The 22,319-nt window shown below is 47.4% G+C and overlaps 2 protein-coding genes across 3 annotated transcripts in view; both read left to right on the top strand.

Moving 5' to 3' along the window:
- Positions 1–22,319, top strand: part of CHRDL1 (chordin like 1) — a 271,500-nt gene that overhangs the window by 39,269 nt on the left and 209,912 nt on the right. The gene's annotated exons all lie outside the window — the stretch shown is intronic.
- Positions 9,521–22,319, top strand: part of AMMECR1 (AMMECR nuclear protein 1) — a 199,582-nt gene continuing 186,783 nt past the window's right edge. The window contains exon 1 of one of the 2 annotated variants that reach the window (XR_015745019.1): positions 9,521–9,919. Coding sequence is in view for 1 of the 2 variants with exons in the window: in XM_087940832.1 (XP_087796958.1) it covers positions 9,739–9,919 (181 nt within the window). In the remaining variant the exon portion in view is untranslated. The remainder of the gene's footprint in view (positions 9,920–22,319) is intronic. The other variant, XM_087940832.1, reaches the window with a different exon arrangement.

Genomic DNA, 22,319 nt, shown 5'->3' with positions numbered 1-22,319 from the left:
CCAAAGGGCAGCACAAGAAACAACAGTTGGAAAGTAATCAAAGAGAAGCAACCTGGAAGTAAGGAGAAACTTCCTAACAGTGAGGACAATTAACTAGTGGAACGGGCTGGCCACCAGAAATCATGGGTGCTCCACCATTGGAGGTTTTTAAGAAGAGACTGGACAGTCACTTATCTGAAATAGGTTCTCTTGCTTGAGCTGAGGGCTGGACTAGAAGACCTCCAAGGTCCCTTCCAGCTCTATTCTGCTAACTATCAGTATTTCCAGCGATTTATCCACTGGGGGAAAACTCTGTTGTTCTGAACCACTTTTTCAATATTGAAATTCCATCCATTTTGTATTGTAAATGATTCTTACTGAGATTCCTATGAATCCAGCTGGCTATTTCTTTGTGTCTTTCCAAATATTCATCAGCTTCATTAATTTACATTTATAACAGAGATGGTATTCAGCAGATTCTGACCAGTTCTGGAGAACCGGTAGCGGAAATTTTGAGTAGTTTGGAGTTTGGAGACCCGGCAAATCCCACCTCTGACCGGAGGTTCTACAGTATCCTTCCCTGCGGCTTTGCTCCGCATTAGGAGGGCTTCTCATTGAGTCCAATGCATCAAGAAAGAGACCAAGCCGGTTCAGTCTTGGATGAGCAGCCCCGAACACGCACTCAGGGAAGCTCTTTTATTGAACACACATTGTTAAACGTCACAAAAGAGAAAGTTCAGTCTACTTTACATGTTAAAAGAGTGGGGGGTCTCAGTGGATACATTGTAGTGCCCAATCACAGTGCTTAAGGGATACGAAGTAACCAATCCGCGCCTGCAGTCCAGCCAGTAGCCCAAGGTGGGCAGCATCCTTTTGTTCCTGATACCTGCTTTCAGCCTACGTGAGGTCTTGCAGGTATCGAAACTCCTTTGCCTACGTGAGGCTTGGCATATGCCCAGGCTGTTAGATGTGGATTCGCTGCTGCATCTCCACTGTTTTAGTTTTACGCAGAGGGATTTCTTCTGGTTCTTCGCTATAGCCCATACAGAAGCCCGTGCGCATGTTCTCATCGGGGTCCTCTGAGGGTATAGCTTTGTACAGAGATTCTTTTTCCCAGAGGGCATTGACCTGTGCAATGGCGCGTTTTTCTGCTAGCAGTGACAGGCTATTGGAGATGGTGCGAACAAAGATTGGTAATATACATGGAAGAATGACACACCCAGCAGCAATAATACCTATGAGCGCTACTATAGCTTGTAATCCTGGCAGTTTTGGGAGCCAGGAGCCAAAGATATTTTTGAGGTCCATACCTCGCCATACTTGATCCGGATTGTAGGTTAATTGTCGCATCTCAGTAGTTAACTGAGCTACGACTTTGCCAACCTTGTCAATTTGAAGACAGCAATTTGTGAGATTAAACCTTCCACATACCCCCCCTTCCTTGGCTAATAAATAACCCAAAGCCAAGCGATTTTGGTAGACAGCTGTGCATAATTTGTCTGTAGCAGTTGCAAGAGTGTTTAGAGCCTTATCTATTCGTTGACCTGCTAAATCTAAGACAGCTTGCAAACGAATGATTCTATTAAGCATATATATGGGGGTCCTGTACCCATAAGACCCGTCTTGGGCCCAAGTAGCCATGCCATAGGTGCAGACGATTCTTTCTGAGGTCCAGGTGTCCCCTGTGTATTCTGATTGGCAGGGGAAGCCTGCAAAAGCATTGTCGGCTTCCCTTTTCTTTGCGAGAAAACATGTCATAAACAGGGATGCCTAGTTCCTGCTTCACTGAGATTGGAAGGAGGAAGAAGGAAGGTCTTATCCATCCCAATACACATGACCCTTGCCAATCTGCTGGGAGGGATGGGTAGGCTAGGTTGCTGCAGATCCAATACATGTCATTGGGTGCAGTCCAGTTCTGGGAGGATGAAGTGTCCCTGAGATAAGGGAAGAGGGTTGTGTTGAATTTTGTGGGTGTGGTAGTAGCATTATCAGGTGCTGTCCAATTCCGGTAGGAGATGTCCCACGTACCTAAACAAAGGAGATGTCCTACCGGAATGGACCCGTTTCGGGAGAAGCAGTTTCTACCGATTAGATTGGTAGTAATTGTCCAGATAAGGGGGGGTCGGGGGCAGTTCTGGCTGTTATGTTTCCTATAGAAGACATGTTGTTGAACAGTGATGGCGAGGCTTCTAAGGCTTGCCATGGCCACTGTTCTCCTGTGGTGGTTCCCCTGCAGACAAAGCAATTGGTTATTGCAAGTTGTTTTGCAATTTTTTCTGCCATGTCCATGAATAGGTTTTTTGCTATTATGCTGGTATCAGGGGCTTTATCTAACTTTCTTAAATTATTATACACCGACCAGCCTAATGATGTTTCCTTACACTCATATATCACTTCTGTTTTTATAGTAATGTAGGTGTTTGGGTCTGCTCCTATGCCATCGATCCCTATACCATAGGTATCCATGGCGGGGTGTTGTCTGGAGATAGTGATCTCTACCTTGTTGTCCTTGGTAGACCCTGATACTCATTTAAAATGTGACAGATGATTGCAGCCTGAGTACCCTCCCCCAGTGTAATCACAGACACAAGACCAACCCGAGCATTCAATGGAGCCCCCGCAAGGGATCCAATGATTAGGGTTTCCTACGGCCCAATTGATGGGCGTGGGACACAAATACTTATGATCATGAGCATATTTGGTTTTCCAATCATCTGACCCACAAGGATATCCCCCTGGTTTGGAACAAGCAATGCAAACATCAAAAGTTAAGACAATTGGGTCAGTACCATCCTTAAGCACAGTGGTGTGATTTAGGTAGTAAAGTTTTCCCTCCCCTTCAGGATCGGCTCTGCCAGAGGCTTTTGGAAGTCCGGCCCACAAAGTAACATTGAGGCGAACAGCTGTCTTGGGGTCATAACAAATAGTTTTTGAGTTCATTTTGCATAACTGATACATAGTCCCGTTATTCTGGCAAGTTTTCCCAGTAGAAAGGCATCTCTGTGGTTGCTGGGTATGGTAAATGAGAGTCAGTCGAGTGAAGCCTGCTTGTGTGGTTTTGGTCAAGCAGGGGGTGCAGTCATCTGGTTTGGTGGGTTTTTGTGATCTTTTAATCCTATGCAGCAAAGGGGGGTTTTGAATATGAGTGTCAGGCTGATTCACGAATTGTCTGTGATGATGATGAGGTGAGCGAGGTCTGAGAATTGTCCAGGAGCTGTAGATGTTGCGCGTAGAATCATGGAGGCATCGACCTGAACAATAGTAGGTGGTTGCAGTAGGATGGGATATGAGGAGTGTAGCTCGAGGGGGTTGTTCAAAGGTGTTGACCCGGAAAGAGGCGTTGCTGGAGATGTAGGACCATGGCTGAGGAAGCGTTGACCATCTGAGATAAGGGGGAAAAATGTCCCAGGATGCAGTGCAGGTCAGCAGGAGGGGGGTGTCTGGCGTGAAGTATGTTACTCTGGATGGAATGGAAACTTTGGAGGCGTGTGCAGCAAGGAGGAAGAGGAGGAGGAGGAGGATCAGCGAAGCAGCAGGGCAGATCATGTTGATATGTCTGCAGCTGGTGGTTTTGCTACCTTGGGGTGGTATGGTCTGACGTGCCGTCCAGGAACCCACAGGACACGATCTGGAAGCTGGATAGCTGCGTAGCCGCGACCCCAGGTGAGGAGATCAGCAGGACCCTTCCAAGCAGGGTCTGGCAGTTGGCAGTAGTATACCTGTGGTTTGGGAGAATCAGGAGGGGGGGAGGAAAAGTGTCACTCCGCTGCTGTCGTAGCAGGGGTGCCAGAGAGATTGAGGAAATTAAGTGTATAAAGGCAAAGATTAAGGGTGTTTTGCATCGCCGGGAGGCCAAGGGGTTTTTTCCCTTTGGTCAGATGTCGTTCTAGCGCTGTCTTTAAAGTCAAATTGGCTCTCTCTGCCAGGGCTTGTCCCTGGCTGTTGTAAGGGATCCCAAATTTGTGGGTGACCTGCCACTTAGAGCAAAATTCTGACATAGCCGCACTAGTGTATGCAGGACCATTGTCTATTTTTATTTCGTTTGGGCATCCCAATGATGCAAAGGTGCAAATGCAGTGGTTGATGACATGTTTAGAGGCTTCTCCTCTCTGCGGGGTTGCCATTATGAACCCTGAATAAGTATCAATTGTGACATGCAGGTACTTCCAGGGGGCAAATGGAGGAAACTGAGTAACATCCATTTGCCATATTTCACAGGCTTTCAACCCGCGGGGATTTACTCCTAAGGGGATGGAATTGGCTTGCTGACTGCAGGTGGGGCATTGCTGTCTGATGGCTGAGGCTTCTGCCATGGTAAGGTTAAAATGTTTCATGAGGGCTTTGGCATTTTGATGAAAGTAAGAATGGCTTTCCCAGGGAGTTAGGGTGTGCGTGGTCATAATACCTGCAGCCGCTTGATCAGCCACGTCATTGCCTTCCTGGAGAATTCCTGGGAAAGGCTGGTGGCTGCGAATGTGGGCTACAAAGAGAGGGTGTTGTTGTTGCGCAACAAGCTGTTGCAGTGTAACAAAAAGAGAGAGAAGGTTCTTGTCAATAGCGGGAGAGAGGTAAGAGTCGTGGATGGTAAGAGACTATTTGGGTAACATACAGGCTGTCCAAGATCAAGTTGAGGGGTTCGCTGAAATTTTGGAGGACTAGTATGGTTGCAGCAAGCTCAGCCCTTTGTGGTGAAGTCTGCACAGGGGTGGTTTTGGTGTGCCATGCTCCATTCTTTTGCCAAGCGCATGCCCCTCATTCCCTGCTGCCATCAGCAAATATAGTCAGGGCACTGACCAAAGGTTGTTTGCTGATGGGAGAGGAGAAGGAGATGGGTATGGTTCGAATGATCTGAAAACGTGGGTCAGCGGGTGGGTGGCAGGAGACTAGCCCAGGCCAGTCGGATAAGGCCAACTGAAGCTCCTGGGAGTTTTGGAATAGAGGTTCCCAAATTTGCAGCGAGAAGGGGATAAAAAGTGTGGAGACATCTATCCCCATGAGTGCTTTTGTGCGGCTCCTGCCTTTTACGATTAATTGAGCCAATTGAGCTGGTTTGGAAGTGATGGAGCATCGGGGCGTGTGGGAGAGATGGATCCACTCTAAGATGTGGAGCTTTTGGTCCTTTTGGGTCACTGCCGCGGTCATGAGCCTTGGGGTGGCTAGAATGACCATATCTAGAGGAGTATTGGCAGCGGCCCTATCCACCCATATTCTACGTATGTTCTCTTCTATGTGGGTCAGCGCTTGAAGCTGAGGTTGCTGCAAGGATATTTTGTCAGCGGGCCCTTTTCCCCAAGTAAGGGCTTCGAACAGTGGAGAAAGAGTGTCAGTGGTTAGTGACAGGAAAGGTCGGGCCCAATTAATGGTGCCCAGATATTGTTGAAGCTGAACCAGGGTAGGTTGAGGAGGCAGAGAGAGTGAGGGGAGTGAAGGATAGGCAGTAGTTGAGAGCATTTTATAGCCTAGATATGCATAGGGAGTCAGCACTTGTACCTTTTCAGGCACTATGTGCAAGCCTCCCTTTGCGAGGATGGCTTTCAGGAAAGAGAACGAAGCAAACACTGTACCTGGGCGTCCAGGAGCAGCAACAAGGATGTCATCCATGTAATGATACACCAGAAATTGTGGATAGGCAGAACGATAGGGTAACAGGACCTTATTTACATAGTGCTGACACATGGCGGGGCTGTTGAGCATGCCCTGAGGTAGGACTTTCCATTGAAAGCGAGAGGAGGGAGAGGAGTTATTCAAGCGAGGCAGAGTAAAGGCGAACAAGGCGCGGTCAAGTTCATGCAGTGGGATAGAAAAAAAAAAACAATCCTTTAGGTCAACAACCATGAGATCAAATTTTTCAGGGATGATATTGGGATTTGGCAGATCACATTGTAATGCCCCCATTGGTTTTATAATCATGTTCAAGGCCCTCAAATCCTGTAAGAGCCTCCATTTCCCTGATTTTTTCTTTACAACAAAAATGGGGGTGTTGTATGGGCTGACAGATGGTTCAGCATGCCCTTTGACAATTTGGTCCTGGACAAGTGATTGCAAGGCTTCTAATTTGTCTATAGTGAGGGGCCACTGATCCACCCAAACAGGCTCTGTGGTTTTTAGTTGCAGCCGCAGTGGGGTTTCAGTGGAGGATGCCATTAGTCTGTGATGAGTTTTGCATTAAGTTGAGACATGAGATCACGGCCCCACAGGTTAGTGTGTAGTGGAAGCACCAAGGGTTGGAGGTAGGCAGTGCGAGAGACGTCAGATGAACTCACCGGTAGCCAGTGTTTGCTACGGTGGGCGTGCTGAACTCCTCCCACTCCCCGAACGGCCGGGGCAGTTTCCAGGGGCCAATCGTCCGGCCACTCAGCCGTTCGGATGACACTAACGTCAGCTCCAGTATCTAAGAGACCCGAAAAGACCTTATCATTGATTGTGAATTGTAATACAGGCTTGGCTCGTTCCATAGATTGATGGACAGCGAATGCCCAGGCATCTTCAGTTTTAACAGGTACTGGAACAGCAGTTGCCACTAGTTCTCCCTTGCTAAATTTTGTGGGAGTATTTCCAACTACCGCTATGGCAACTGAGGAAAAGTCATCGGAATCTCTCAGAAATGGAGATGCAATAATTCCTTTTGCCATGAGGTCCCGGATGGGATAAATTATGAGGGGCGTCATGGCAGGAGGGATGGTTTTCAGACACGTGGGGAGAAAGTACACAGTGCCTGGGATGTCAATTTCCATATCTTCAGAAGCAACTAATTGGAAAGATATGGTGTCAGCCTTTGGAGTGGGGCTGGCTGACTGCCCCCCCTCTAGTTTCCCTGCGGTTGGGGGATGCTGCTGCGACACTGGTTTGCCCAGTGGTACCCTTTTTTGCACCTTGGGCAAATTGTTTTTGGCTTGTTGTTGTTTTGTGGATTGTCCCTAGCCCTACATTGTGCTTTGAAGTGGCCTGGTTTCCCACAATTGAAGCAATTCCCAGCCGGCCTGTTTTGAGAATTTGCTTGCTGCAGGGCCATTGCCAGGTGTTCCATATTGTAGGAAACAGTCCCCACGATTCTGCAAGCCTTTAGATAGTCTCAGAGGGAAGCCCCCCCTCGGGCAGCCAGAGGCTGCAGAATCCTTTTGCAATCCTCATTTGCATTCTCAAAGGCTAATTTCAACAGAAGCTCTCTGCGGGCCTCTCCATTTGAAATTTGCCTCTGGACAGCCTTTTGGAGCTCCTCTATGAATTCGGCATAAGGCTGATGTGATCCCTGGGTAATTTTGGAAAAGGAGCCTATGGCCCCAGAGGCAGGATCATCGACCTTATCAAGGGCTTTGATAGCAATGATACTGACAAGGGCGAGAACTCGCTGTGGGATCGTTGTCTGGGATGTTAAGTCAGCGAATCGGCCCATGCCAAAAATTTGATCTGCTTTTGAGCCACGATCGTGAGCAACTTTCTCAGCTTTGGCACAACAGTCTGATTTCCACACAACGTACTGCGGTCCTGTCAGTATCATTCGGAAGAGGTCTTTCCAATCTTGGGGTAGCGTAGAAAAGGAGGTGCTGATGGTGTTAATGAGACCTCTGACATACGGTGCCTGAATGCCATACATGGCCACAGCTTGTTTTAAATCTCTAATTAATTTCATGGATAAGGGTTCAAGCCTAGGCACCATATTCCCAGCTCCATCCCCCACATATTCTATGGGGCAGAGGGAGAGCTCCTCTAGGGTAAGAGAGCCCTCCTTGCGCCCCTGTGCCATGGCTTGTGCAACTGCTCCCATGGGTGTCTGATCCCCCGCAGGATTTAATTTAGGAGGAACCGAGGGTTCAGGAGCTGTGGGGGAAGAGGCTTCCAGTGGGAGAGTGTCTTTGGTTTTGGTCTCAGCAGCATAGGGAGGGGGACCTCCCGTGGGGGGGGGTGCCAGCGTTAGTCAGCGCTGAGCTGTGAACTTTTAAACATTCCATAATTATCCGCCAGGTGGTTAAAATCTTTGGCGGAGCCCTGGGAGTATCATGAAAAAAGTCACCCAAACGTTGCCATGTGGAGACTTTTAAGGACCCCTTTTCCGGATAAGCCGGACACTGCGTGTGGATGTACTTTAAAAGGGCTATGAGGTCCTTTTTAGTTGGAGCCAGGAGCGTTTTGCCCTGACTCCTAAGAATCAAAATTGAGCTCTTCGTTAATTCCCTTAATTCTTGTAGATGCACCATCTGCGCTTTAGAGAATTTCCCGCCCATACTCACCTGAAGGGAGGATTTTCTCCTGGGGAGGGATCCGTGACACTAGACGGCGTCCCTGGGTTGCAACTGGCTCGTCCGGTCAGGTGAGATGGGAGGTCGAAGGCGGGAGGGTCTGCCTCTTTTCAGCAGATCACGTTGGGGTCACCAGATGCGGCTTTGCTCCGCATTAGGAGGGCTTCTCATTGAGTCCAATGCATCAAGAAAGAGACCAAGCCGGTTCAGTCTTGGATGAGCAGCCCTGAACACGCGCTCAGGGAAACTCTTTTATTGAACACACATTGTTAAACATCACAAAAGAGAAAGTTCAGTCTACTTTACATGTTAAAAGAGTGGGGGGTCTCAGTGGATACATTGTAGCGCCCAATCACAGTGCTTAAGGGATACAAAGTAACCAATCCAGGCCTGCAGTCCAGCCAGTAGCCCAAGGTGGGCAGCATCCTTTTGTTCCTGATACCTGCTTTCAGCCTACGTGAGGTCTTGTGGTATCGAAACTCCTTTGCCTACGTGAGGCTTGGCATATGCCCAGGCTGTTAGATGTGGATTCGCTGCTGCACTTCCCCTGCCACGCCCACCAAGTCACACCCACAGAACTGGTAGTAAAAAAAAATTGAATCCCACCACTGATTTATACATTGGTTTTCTATATGTTTGAATATTTGGCTTCCAGTAATTAAAAAATTGAAAAGTTGAAACATTTCATCAAAATGAAAGACTGGTATCTTTAGAAACAATCAATTTTTCAATTCCCCAGTACGGGCTTGGGGAATTCTGGGAGTTGAGGTTTAAAAAACTACTGATTTAGATCATATACATTTTAAAATAGAGATCTTTTGTTTTAGGGTTAGGACCTGTCACTCAAACCAACATGTCCATTCCCCCGTTAATGGATTCTTGTAAAATGTTTGATCTCTGTATTCTCCCCTCCCCCATTCTGTTAGCATCGTTTTAGGAGCAAGGTGCCTTTGGGCTCGTCGGAATTAATTTCCGTTCTCTCTCTCCTCTCTCTCTCTCAGATTTTGGGCAGCCAAGGACCAGGATGACTTTCAGTGTTTTTTTCCAAGCCGAGGAGAGAATAAAATCCGCTAAAAAAGAAGGTGTGCCATTCAGGAGGACAGAAATGTGCCGAGGGATGCCTAAGGCTGGCCTGCTGGGGCAACACCGAATTTCTAGAAATCGCTGCCACCGAAATGTCAATTATCTCCGAACAAAATTACAAAACAAAAGGGGAGAATAAACGATCGCTGCTTCGAGCCGGTCGGCCACCCCGTTCAGGGTTGGGCTTCTCGCTGAAAGCGAGCCGGCCACGAATGGGTTAATGCCAGGCTATCAGCCCCAGCTTGTGCCTTATGACTAGTGAACTCATGATTCCTCTGCCGGCTCCTACGAGTCCACGTTGCTTTCCTGCTGCCGGTGATCCAATCACACCCACCTCTCTCGGCGGTGGCAAGCAAGCAAGCAAGCAAGCCAGGTTTCCGATAAACAGCCATCCTTCCTCAGGTCTCAGCAAACCGTTGGCTATTTTCAGGACCGCAAGATGCAGCTGGCTGAAAACGCAGGCAGCATGTTAAAGAAGTGTGGCTCTCGGCCGTGCGCGATCTGCTCCTCCTTTGCTCTCTCTCCATTTTCCTGCACCGACCCCACGAAGGACAATTTGCCTTGCAAACAAAGTCCCCAGCGCTCGGGGCCCAGGACTGAAGGCTGCCAACCGCGACACGGTAAGAATCGGGCACCTTTCCAGGTCTAACTTTTCACGGCCGTGGCTTCGGGCTGAATTGCACCGAGCCGGCTGCGTTCTCTTTGCATCCGTCACTTTGCAATCCGATGGGTGGGCATAGCAGGAGCTCTCCGGCTTCTCGGCTCCATTTTCATCCTTCGCTGGACTCCCGTCTGGTTAACTGACACGTTTGGCCTTCCGTGGTGTAGCAACGTTGCTCAGGGAAGGAGAAAGAAGGTCCAGCTTTGGCAGAAAGCGCATATCTCTGCTCATCTTGCAGGTTTGGGGTGTGTGTATGGCCTACCTGTTCTGTTTGGGAGGAAGCAAGAGAGAGGAAGCTGCCTTGGGAAAAGGGTTGCTGGGTTGGTTTCAGAGGTTCTGCAATGCAATGGTGGGCAGCAGGTTTTGTAGCAGGCTCCAATGGCTACTTTGGAACATCTTAAAAAAGCTAATACAATCCTTGGTTGTTTAAACAGAGGCCTAGAATCAAAATCACATGAAGTTTTAGTACTGCTTTATTTTTTTAAAAAAGCCCTAGTAAGCCCACAGCTGAAATACTACATCCAGTTTTGGTCACCACATTTCAAAAAAGTCGTTGAGACTTTGGAAAAAGTGCAAAGAAAAGCAACTAAGATGATTAAAGGCCTGGAGGATAAAATATATGAAGAACGGTTGCAGGACTAGAGAGGACATGATAGCAGTATTCTAGTATTTGAGAGGCTACCATAAAGAGGGGGACAGTTTATGCTCCAAAGCACCAGAAGGAAAGATAAGAAGCAATGGATGGAAACTAATCAGAGAGAGAAGCAACCTGGAATTAGGGGGAAACTTACTAACAGTGGGGACAATTAACCAGTAAAACAGCTGGCCTCCAGAAGTTGTGGGGGCTCCATCACTGGAGGTTTTTAAGAAAAGACTGGACAGTCACTTGTCTAAAATGGTATGGGATCTCCTGCATGAGCAGGGGGCTGGACTAAAAGACCTCCGAGGTCCCTTCCAGCTCTACTCTGATTGAAATTCTGATTGCATGAATACTGAATTTGGAAAAAATGAAGGAAAGGCCTAGGGGCTGTGTTTGTACCTCATGCTAAACCTAGGCTACCAAAACAGAAGACCAGTCTCCTTGCAGTTGGGGGATGGTCCTTGGTGCTCTCTGCATTTGATTGTCTAGGAGAGGTTGTGGTTGCTCCATCACTGGAAGCTTTAACAAGATACTGGACAACCATTTGTCTGAAATCGTATCAAGTCTCCTGCTCAAGCAGGGTGTTGGACTAGAAGACTGCTAAGGTCCCTTCCAACTCTTATTATCCTATGTCCAGGTGTTTCATTATCCAAGTAGCTAACATCATCAGTGAGGGAGTGTGGTTTGCTCTCTATATACTGATGGCTTGCCCTGTCAATGTTTAGAGTGTTCTTGGTGATTTGATGTTACCAATTTTGGTAATGAAACATCTGCAGGAAAACCACCAAGCTCAGAGAGCACCAAGAACCCCACAGTAAAACCCTGAGCTACAAATATCCTCTTCTATTACAAGTTCAGATCACATTCAGAATTCGAATGGGGTTCCCACAATACAAACTCCCCAAACCCTTGCTGGCCTTGTCTAGTAGTTTATGTGAACTTTCACTGTATCCACAAGGAACATCCCCAGAGGATGCTACAGCAGGTACAGTTCCTTGCTAAGAGAGATGGCTCAACTCCCACAAATAGACACAGTAGATTCCTACCTGGGCTATGATGAAATGCTGCAGGCTTCTGTCTTTAAAATGGGAAGCATGAAGAAGTCATTTTCCAACAGAAGTCAAAAATTTTCTCCAACTTTCTTTGTATGTAAATCTCCTATGGCAATTTGAAGGCTGAGCATGTCATGCCTTAAGTCACTTTCCTGCTATTTTGCATAAAAGGTTAAGAAAGTCCCAAATCAAACTCTCCACTAGCTGAGGCATGGAAGCGAAGACCTAGTTCCATGATGATGAACCTATGGCACGCGTGCCACAGGTGGCACACAGAGCCATTTGTGCCAGCATGCAAGCTGCAGGCAAACTTGTGCAGGCATGCGCATACCTCACAGCTGATTTTCAGCCGGTTTGAGGCCTTTTTTGGCCTCCCAGAGGTTTGAGGAAGTCTTCTGCAGGCCTTTACAGGCTGAAAATTAGGCCCGTTTTGTCACTTCCTGTTTTTCCGGAAATACCAGAAGTGATGAAATGGGCCTAGTTTTCGGCCTGAAAAGTCTGCAGAAGCCTTCCTCAAGCCTTTGGGAAGCCGAAAAAGGCCTCAAACCAGGAGAAAATCAGCTGTGAGGCACAGTGCAGGTAAGGGAGCAGAGGGGGGTGGGCGGGGATTGCGTGCGGGAGCGTAGGGCGTGCATTGCCTTCTGGGTGCTGGCACGCGGGTGTGAGTGTCCAAGCGCGCGCACAATTTTTGGCACAGGAGCCCAAAAAGGTTAGCCACCACTGACCTAGTTCAAAACTGCACTAAGCTCATTGCTTTTGGTTGGCTCAATAAAAATCACTGGGTTTGAACTGCTTTGAGGTCAGTGTGTTGTGTGAACACAGTCATGATGGCTTGCATGCAGTACCTTCTGTCTCAACAGTGAAGCGGAGCTCTACATGAAAATAAGCTGGGATTTAAAAGTAGGCCTAACCCAGGTAGTTCTTGGCTTGCAAGCATTTGTTTAGTGATCGGTCAAAGTTATAACAAAAAGTGATAACCACCAGTCCTTGTGCTTACAACCGTTGCAGCCATCCCTAGGGTCACATTGTTGAGGTAATTCCCCGTTAGGAGAATGAGCGCATACAGGGAGACATATTTGAGAGTAGCGTTTGAATAATACACACACAGTACACAGATACACTGTATAGTAAATGTAGGTTTTTACTTCCAGAAAGTTTAAGCAAAGTTCAAAATAGGCAGTCCAAAGTCATTCACAGGTACGATCAGTCAGTTTTTAGTCCAGAGATAATCCAATAACAAATTCCATTGTCAAAAACAGTTCAGTATTAGACTTACATCAAATCCAGGAATAGCAGTCAATTAAGAGAAAAACGGCAATATTCTCTAACAGAAGGAAAAAGAGATACACTCACACTCTCTTCTGAGACTTAGACAACCCAGGTTTCTGGCTCCATCTTATGGCTCTTTGAGAAACCACACCCAATTACAATTTTGCATTTTCTTAAAGATACAGTTTTAAAATGTTTATCCTGGTTTATCTATTGTCCAACCCAAATAGCTGTTAGGTGACTTACATTCCTAACACACATGATCAAAATCCAGGTGCTTGGCAAACAGCATATTACAACCTTTGCAAGGTCCCAGGGTCATGGAATCACCATTTGTGACTCTCCGGGCCTTTTTCTGACCAGGAAAATCAATGGGGGGAAACTGGATTTTCTTAAAGATTGTGTGATTCACGTAACTGCAGTGATTTGCTTAACTGTGGCAAAAAAGGTAGTAAAACTGGGTGTATCTTGCTTAACATTGGAAATTCTGATTCCAATTGTGGTCGTAAATCAAGGACCACCTATGTTTAAGCTTCATGGACAGACAGAAAGTTTTCTGAAGGTGTCCCAAGGTTATGTGATTGCACCTTTTGTGACCTTCTGACAAGCAAAATCAATGGGGAAGCCACATTCACTTAACAACTGGGTTACAAACTTAATGCCTGCAATGGTTCCCTTAACAACTGTGGCAAGATAGGTTGTAAAATGGGGCAAAACTCACTTAACAACTGTCTTAGCAACAGAAATTTTTTTGGCTCAATTGTGGTCGTAAGTTGAGGACTACCTATAGAGGTTAGAGATTGTTCTTACCACCATCTCTTAGAAACTGCTGATGGGAAATAGGATGGCTTCACAGGAGGTTTAAAAGCAGCCAAGTTAGAGCCAACTGCTTTAGCTGAGCTAAGGTAACAGTTTAGATAGGTCAGCATCCTTTCCCAGTGATTCAGCAAGGAACTGGGTGTATTTGGTACATGAGGAACTAAAATGTAAGGCAAGAAAATCTAGAATTTAGAAAAGGCCAAAAGTGAATCCAGGCCAGCATTCTGTCAACTCAGAAAAGAATTTAATAAATGAACTAAATGTCATTGGCAAAAGACATTGACCAAGAAATAATAAACACTTTGGTTGGAATCGTACCACCATCCCTTACAGCTTACCCTATTTTAATCCACAAATGATATGAAGCAGATACTTTGATCATCCATGCCTAAGACAAAAACTCATTCCTTCTTCCGTACTAGTCAATATAATTTTGCCTTTTCCCTGATGCTGTGACCTGGAAAATCAATATTTCCAGCCTTTTATGGAAAAAGAGACTTAAAGAGAACTGAAATTCAGATAAAATGGATAAGCCTCGTTTTATTACATTTCCTCCATAGGGTAAGCAGAAGGTAGCCTGTTCCATGCCACAAGAGGGCATCAGATACTCTACTGCTAAGCCAACATTTCTCACCTTAAGCATCTTTAAGATGTGTGGACTTCAAATCCCAGAATTCCCCAGCCAGGCTGATTCCTCTTCTGATCTACCTAGAGGGGCTGACACCAGTCCAGATCCATGTCTAGCAGTTCTGGACAGCAAGATGGACAGCTATCTGGACTCTTGCAGCCCAGATAGAGTATCTAGCCTGAAATCTTCAATTCTGAAAGCCAGAAGCACTTAAAAAGACAGAATGGGGTTTTAATAACAGTCTGATTAAAAACCATACTGTACTCTATGAAAGAAAGATTGACTCACCCATGACACTAAATCACAACTTTAATAATGGTTAATTGGATAAAATGGTGACCTAGCATGCCACACAAAACAGATGACTATCTTTTAATTTAAATGATCATAATTATGTACTATATTTACTTCAATACTGAATCCTACTTGGTATCTTTTTGGCAAGAATGGGAAATGTATTACTACTGTTATGATTTGTCACATAGCAGCCAGATACTGAGACTGGATTTGGCATTTTTCTCTACCTATTGAGAACCTGATGGGATGAGCATCAGGTTGTTGTTATTTGATGTTTGACAGTGTTAAAACAGGGAGTTAGATGTGTCACATGCTGGCCACGCCCACGCCCAGTTTAGCAAAGGGGAAAAAATTCCGATACATCACGTGACATTTGCAGTGACAATGTGAGTTTGACACCCCTTAAAAGGTACTGTTGCAGGTTGTAAGTAAAGCTGCCTTTCTCCATAGAGCTGCTGCAAGCATCCAGAGTGGGAGGTGCTCCAGTCTTTGCTCTCACAGGCTGAGCTGTAATTGAAGAATGCTCCTCCTCCTCCACGTGACTCCTCTGTAGCATTCCCCAGTTTTAGCTCAGCCTCATTAGAGACAGGCAGCATTTAGCAGCTCTTCCTTGGCCGATCCAGGATATTTCACATTTAATTCAGGTTTGTTTTCTTTTTCTTCTCCTTGGTCCCTCCGCAGTTGGTGTGCCTGATATTAACTTAATGGGGCCTTTTTTCACCCCTCGGGGGAGAAAAGGGGAGCCTAACAGCCCTTTACGCTACCCCCCCTCCTTGCTCCCTGCCTTCGTTTAAAGCCGGCTCTGCTCTCAGGCAGTGGCTTGCTGTTCGTGTTATTTATAGCGCTCTGTTCCTTCCCCGCAAGAACGCTTGTTAGAAGGTGAGCTCGTCTCCTGCCCCTCGTGCCTTCGTAAGCTTAAACTGCTTGTTTTCAGTTGAGGTGGTGTTTTTCCGCTTCTGAGAGCTCACGTTGGTCCCAGCCGCCATTTTGGGTGCACCTTGTGGCCAGCCGCCACTTTGATTGTTGATTTCCTTAGCTGCAGTGACTTCGGAGGCCCATCGCAGGACCGGAAGGCCTGCTAGTGCCTATATAGCTGGGTATCGTGGCTCCTAGCCCTGTTACCTTTAATTATTGTTGTTGGCTATTCCCGCAGCAGTGCTCAGAGGTGAGGTTCGAGGCTTTATTGATACTTCCCATTTTGTTGGGAGGCTGCCTCAGGAGCCCTGCCTTATTGTTTGCTTTCTTTTTTCCCATTTTTTTGTGGCCTCAGCATTCATTTGACTCATTGGCTTTTTTTGTATTCCCTTTGTAATCATATGGATCTGTTAATCCTCATTTTATTCCACTTCCAAATAAATAAATTAAATAAATAAATATAATAAATATTAATAAAATAAATCCAGAAAGCAATTAATATATTTTTATTATCAAAAAATTTTTGCCAAAAGGGGGATGTGGTTCAACTATAGGATATCCGGCCTTGTTGTAGGTCAAACTCCTAGGCGTGCCAACCGCCTCTTTGAGCTTCTTTTCTGTATTTCTCACCTTCTTTATTATGGCAGAAGACAATCCCAGAGCTCCTTCTTTGAAGGCCAAGTCTAAGACACACCATTTGCGCAGGCAGGCCAAGGAGTCCTCCAAGGGTTCTCAGAGGGACACCCTAAGGCGCCATAAAGCCTTGGAGAAGGAATTTGACAGACGTTCAGAGGACTCTCAATCTGTATCTTCAGTACCTAATATACCCACCCCTTCTACTTCCGCTCAACCCCATCTTCTGCCAGAATAGCTTTCTCTTTCTAGACACAGCTCGCCCACTCGCAGCCCCCAAGCCACTCGGGCACCTGAGACTACATTCACACCTACCGCCGCTGGACTGCGACCAGAGGAACCATCCACAGATATTATTCCAGACAGTATTAAGGAGTGGATGCAACTGGCCATCCGCCAGGGAATTGCGGAAGATATCCAGCAGTTGGCCAGACCAGGTTCTCAAATGATGGCCCCTGAGGTTGAATCCGTTTCTGGCAGATCCCTTCCCAAACCAGAGCATCGCCATGGTCAGGTACTTCCCCAAAGGGAGATGCCCTTTCCAGAAGGGGAGGAGGAGGAAGAGGAAATGGGCCTTGAACACTTTGGGGAAGAAGAAGGCTCGGGTAGGGGGTCCTTACACTACTCGGAACCCTTTTCAGAGGTGGAACCGATGGAAGGAGAAATGTCTGAGGACGAGGGAATTTCTCCGGATCAACCCACCTTCGTAGGCCTGTTCAAACCCCATCTGTTCAGATCCTTGCTCTTCAAGGCAAAAAACATTTCGGGCCTGATGACCCAGTCACCCTCTGGTTCTTCCCCAGCAGCCCCTGGAGACCCAGAGGACTCTATTTTCAAGCAGCCGGTCGTGGAGACCGAAGTTATTCCCAATCCACCCATTTTCTCCGACTTAGTCTCAAAACAGTTGGCCTCATCACCCCCACCCCCTCCAGTCAGGACAAGAGATTTTTTAATCTCGATTCGGATTTCTCTTCCCTGTTAGACACTCCTGAAATGGATGACCCCATAGTAAGATTAGCATCATCTTCTACCCCAACTGATGCTCTGGAAGCTCTAAAACCAGAGGACAAATGGGCCAAAATGGCGCTACGCCGGGCGCATCAATCCGATGCTTGGGCCATTCGATCAGCCATGGCCGCATTTTTTTTCTCTCATTCTTCTATTAGATGGCTCCGCCAGTTGAAGCAGCATGTCCCCCCCTCTAACACCAGGGCACACCAGGACATTGCCAAGCTTACAGCTGCGGCGGAATTTGCGGCCGATGCCACCTTCCATTCTGTGAAGTTTTCCTCCCAGGCCATCTCCTCACACGTTACAGCCCGGTGTCTGCTCTGGCTTAAACACTGGCAAGCAGACATTAAGAATAAAGCTAAATTAGCTTCTGCTCCCATCTCGGGAGGCAAATTATTTGGCCCGGCCCTGGAACCACTACTGATGGAAAGCAGAAATAAAAAGAAATTTCTCCCATCTCTTTTTCGTAGACAGGAGCCCAGAGCGTCCCAGCCCTTTCGAAGGGGTTCCTTTTGTACCCCATATCAATCATCCTTCTCCCCCAGGTTCCAGAGATCCCCGCCCTTTCACCCGGCTTACCAGGACCGGAGTGACCCGGGTGACAGGAATAGGAGAGGGGACAGCTACAGGAGACCTTTCCGGGGCGCAGGAAGTAAATCGTCCCGGTGCCCCAGATAGTCCCACCATTGTCCATCCCATTGGCGGATGCCTCAAATTTTTTGCTGGCCAATGGGAATCATCCACTTCCGATAATTGGGTTAGGAACACTGTCAAATTCGGCCTCTCCCTTGAGTTTCAGTCTCCTCCTCTGGAGCATTTTATGGTTCCCCCCCCTTTCCAGAGACCGCACCAAGCGTGCTCTTGTAGAAGCCGCTATCAAACACCTTACCGAAATCAAGGCCATTCAGCCCGTGCCATCCTTGCAGCGAGGAAAGGGGTTTTACTCCCATCTTTTCTTAGTTCCTAAGCACTCCGGAGGCTGGAGACCTATCCTAGATTTAAAGAGGCTTAACCGTTACATTGCCCGTCATAAGTTCAAGATGCATACACTGCAGTCTATTCTTCAGGGCACCAGGGAGGGAGACTGGCTCACCTCCACTGACCTTTCAGAAGCTTACCTTCACATCTCCATTCATCCCTCGTTTTTCCAATTTCTGAGATTTTGCTACAACGGCCAGCATTTTCAGTACGTGGCACTTCCCTTTGGTCTAGCCTCTGCTTGGAGGGCCTTTACCAAAGTTCTGGCCCTCGCGGCTCACCTCAGGAATTTTCCTATCTGCATTCACTGCTACCTAGATGACATCGTCATCCTCTCCCCTACCAAAGACCAATCTGAGAGGGACACAAGGACCACTCTCTCGGTCCTCCAGTCCCATGGCCTTCTCATAAATTGGGAGAAGAGCCAACTTTCCCCCTCCACCTGCATAGCTCACTTAGGGACTGTTATTGACTCAGTTAAAGGTAAGGTCTTCCTTTCCCCCGAAAGGCTTCTTAGCATCCGGAAGTCCGTCAGGGAGGTTAGACGCGCAAGAAAAGCCTCTTTGCTGAACCTATCAAAATTGCTTGGCAAATTGGTCTCATGCATATACATTGTTCCCTGGGCCCGACTACATACCAAATCTCTGCAGTGGTTCCTGCTACCCTATCAGCGCTCCTGAAGAAGCAACTCAAGAGCCGTGGTGAAGGTTCCCCCAAAGGTCCTCGCTTCGCTCCTCTGGTGGACCAGGCCTGCTACCAACAAGGGACATCTCTTCAAGGAGCCCCAAAGAGTCGTTCTCACGACAGACGCCAGCCTATCTGGATGGGGGGCTCACATCCATTCTTCAGCCCAGGGCACTTGGTCAGCAATCGAGCAACGCTGCAGTATCAACTGGCTGGAGCTCCACGCAGTATACCTGGCCTTACGCACCTTTCTCCCTCAAGTGCACAGGCGTCATGTACTGGTCCTGACGGACAACATTACGACCAAGGCTCACATCAACCGTCAAGGGGGCACACATTCCATCCGGCTCATGAAGGAGGCTGAGCGGATCTGTCTCTGGGCAGAATCCAACCTCCTATCCATCAGGGCAGACCACATCTCGGGGGTCTCAAACGTTCAGGCAGACTGGTTGAGCAGGACCACTTTAGACCAGTCAGAATGGTGCCTGCACCCCTCTCTGTTCAAGGAGGCCTCAGCGATATTCGGTCGTCCACTGCTGGACCTGTTCACATCACCGCTCAATGCCCAGACTCCCAGATTCTTCTCATGATACCCCACTCAGGGAGTGGAGAATCACGATGCCCTACGCTGCCCCTGGCCCAAAGGGCTCTTATACGCCTTCCCCCCCTTCCGTTAATCCCCAAAGTGATCCAAAAGTTGATCCTCGAGAGGGCTGAAGTTCTTCTTGTTACCCCGTACTGGCCTAGGAGACCGTGGTTTGCGGACCTTTGCAGCCTGTCAGTGGCCCCTCCTTGGAGGATTCCTCCAGAGAGGATTTCTCTATCCCAGGGCCCTCTTCAGCATCCGAACCCGCAGTGGCTTCAGCTAACCATCTGGAGGTTGAGCGGGACCATCTAAAAAAGGAAGGCTTGTCCAATCAGGTCATCAATACCATTCTGGCAGCAAGATGGCCTTCGACCACCCGCATATACAATGCCACCTGGAACAGCTTTTGTAAATGGTGCCACAAGTCCCTCATCAATCCGCTTTCCCCATCAATTGCACAGATTTTGGCCTTCTTGCAAGATGGGCTAGACAGGGGCCTCTCTCCCAATACCTTGAGAAGGCAGGTGGCAGCCTTATCAACTGTTGTCTCCGGCAATTCTTCTGGCTCGCTTTCGCACCACCCTCGTATCCGAGTATGTCTTAGAGGTGCCACCAATCTGCACCCTCCTGTTATTCACAGATAACCGACTTGGGACCTTAATAAGGTGCTCACGGCGCTGACTAAACCTCCCTTTGAGCCCCTGAGGGAGGCGTCACTTCAGTTCCTTACGTTTAAGGTGGTGTTCCTTGTGGCTGTCACATCGGCAAGGCAGATATCTGAAATAGCAGCTCTATCCGTTAGAAGGGATCTCTGCGTTTTTCACGCTGACTGGGTGGTCTTGCGACCAGATCCTTCCTTCCTGCCCAAGGTCAACTCCGCTTTCCACAGATCACAGGAACTTATCCTTTCTAATTTTTGCCCCAGACCTTCTCGAGAAAGGGAAAGGCAGTGGCACACTCTTGATGTCTGACGGGCACTTCGTATATATATCCATTGTACTCTTCCTTTCAGGAAGTCAGAGTCATTGCTCCTGTCATTTCAACCAAAGACGCTGGGTTTCAGAGTATCCCTGTCTACCGTAGGCTGTTGGATCAGAGCTACAATCTCCAAGGCCTATCTAACTCAGGCTCTTCCTGTTCCTAGTGGAATTACAGCACATTCTACAAGGAGTGCGGCTACCTCAGCAGCCTGGGCTACCCAAGCTCTGATAATTGATATCTGTCAAGCAGCCACATGGGCGTCTCCGTCTCCTTTTATTCACCACTATAAAATCGATGTGTTTGTTTCAGCAGAAGCGTCCTTTGGCAGGCGAGTCCTCCAGCAAGTGGTTAGAGACCCAGAGGAGATTCCAGCCCAGACGGAGTCCCTCCCATAGAACAGGCCATGCTTTGGTATGTCCCACTCTGGATGCTCACAGCAGCTCTATGGAGAATGGGCGTTGTCCTTACCTGATACACCCTTTCTCGTCGAGCTGCGTAGAGCATCCAGCCCCACCCTAATTTGTCCATCTGGTGGGGAATCCTGTTTCGGCCAATAATTCAAACAGTTTATAGTTGAGAGTTGTTGCAAACGCTAAGATGAGAGGATACAGGTTCGTCTTCTCATCTTCGTAAAACTGGGGAACGCTACGGAGGAGTCACGTGGAGGAGGAGGAGCGTTCCTCAATTATAGCTCAGCCTGTGGGAGCGAAGATTGGAGCACCTCCCACTCTGGATGCTCTATGCAGCTCGACGAGAAAGGGCATATCAGGTAAGGACCAACGCCCATTTGCAATTGACTAATGGTGATTTTGTCAGTTATGGTTCTTGGCATAATCAGCCAGATATTTAGACTGGATCTGGACTTTTTATCCACATATTGAGTGCTGTCTATTCCAAGGACCTGGAATAGACAGATATTGATGTTTGATGGTGTTTGAGGTGTCATCACAGGATGTAATCTGTTCTGAATAAAGCTGCTTTTTGCAATTGATCGACGATGAATTTGTCAATGGTGTTCAAATGGTGCTCCAGTTCTTTTGGGGTTGTACCTACAGTACCTATTACTACTGGTGCTACCTTTGCTGGTTTGCTTTCTCTTGTCATGGTCCTTGTTATTTGTATTTACAGGTCTTTGTATTTTGTTGTCTTCTCCCGATCTGTCTATCTGCTGTTTCCAGTTATTGCCATGTCCATTATCCAGACTGTTTTGTCTTTCTTACTGACAATTGTTAAGTCTGGGTTATTATGTGGCAGGTGCTTGTCTGTTTAGTATAGAAGATAAAATGACCTTCAGTAGCCTTGTTGGTTGGGAAATTCTAGGAGTTCAAGTCCATTACTTCTTAAAGATGCTCAGGCTGACAAATATTGAACCAAATCTCTGGTCCAGTTCTCTACAGGTGACTCCATTTAGCCCAATGCCCTCCCCAAAGATACACATGTTGCTTTAAGTAGGATTGTTACACTGCCTATAAATAGTCACCAATGGGAAATAAAGTTCTACTTCCAGCAGTGCTAGAGGCTAAAAGCTATGCCAAGCATCTCTGTTCCCCATCTCCAACTGACTGGCTTAAAGGCTCCTTATGTTACACTAAGCTTTTGAAGTTGTTATGAGCAGCTGAGATTCTTTCCTGGATAAAATGGAATTGAGGAACTGATGGGGTGTGCAAAGAGGGATCTAGGATGAAATTCTGGAAGGATATTAGCAATGCTAGGTATGGTCTCTGAAAGTTAATCTCATTGAGTTCAGCTCAAGGAAATGCACTTTGATTAGCATTAAGCCAAGAATAGGTGTTTGCAGTGTTGTAAAGTAGACCTGGGGACATCTGCTAGGTTTATTTCTCCCTACTTCTCATTTATGCAAATCTC

Source organism: Pseudonaja textilis, chromosome 12, assembly GCF_049901715.1.
Source record: "Pseudonaja textilis isolate UNSWEBS1 chromosome 12, rPseTex1.2, whole genome shotgun sequence".
In the NCBI taxonomy this organism is placed as follows: Eukaryota; Metazoa; Chordata; class Lepidosauria; order Squamata; family Elapidae; genus Pseudonaja; species Pseudonaja textilis.
Note: the sequence above shows the minus strand (reverse complement) of the source record. Positions and strands in the feature narration are given on the sequence as shown.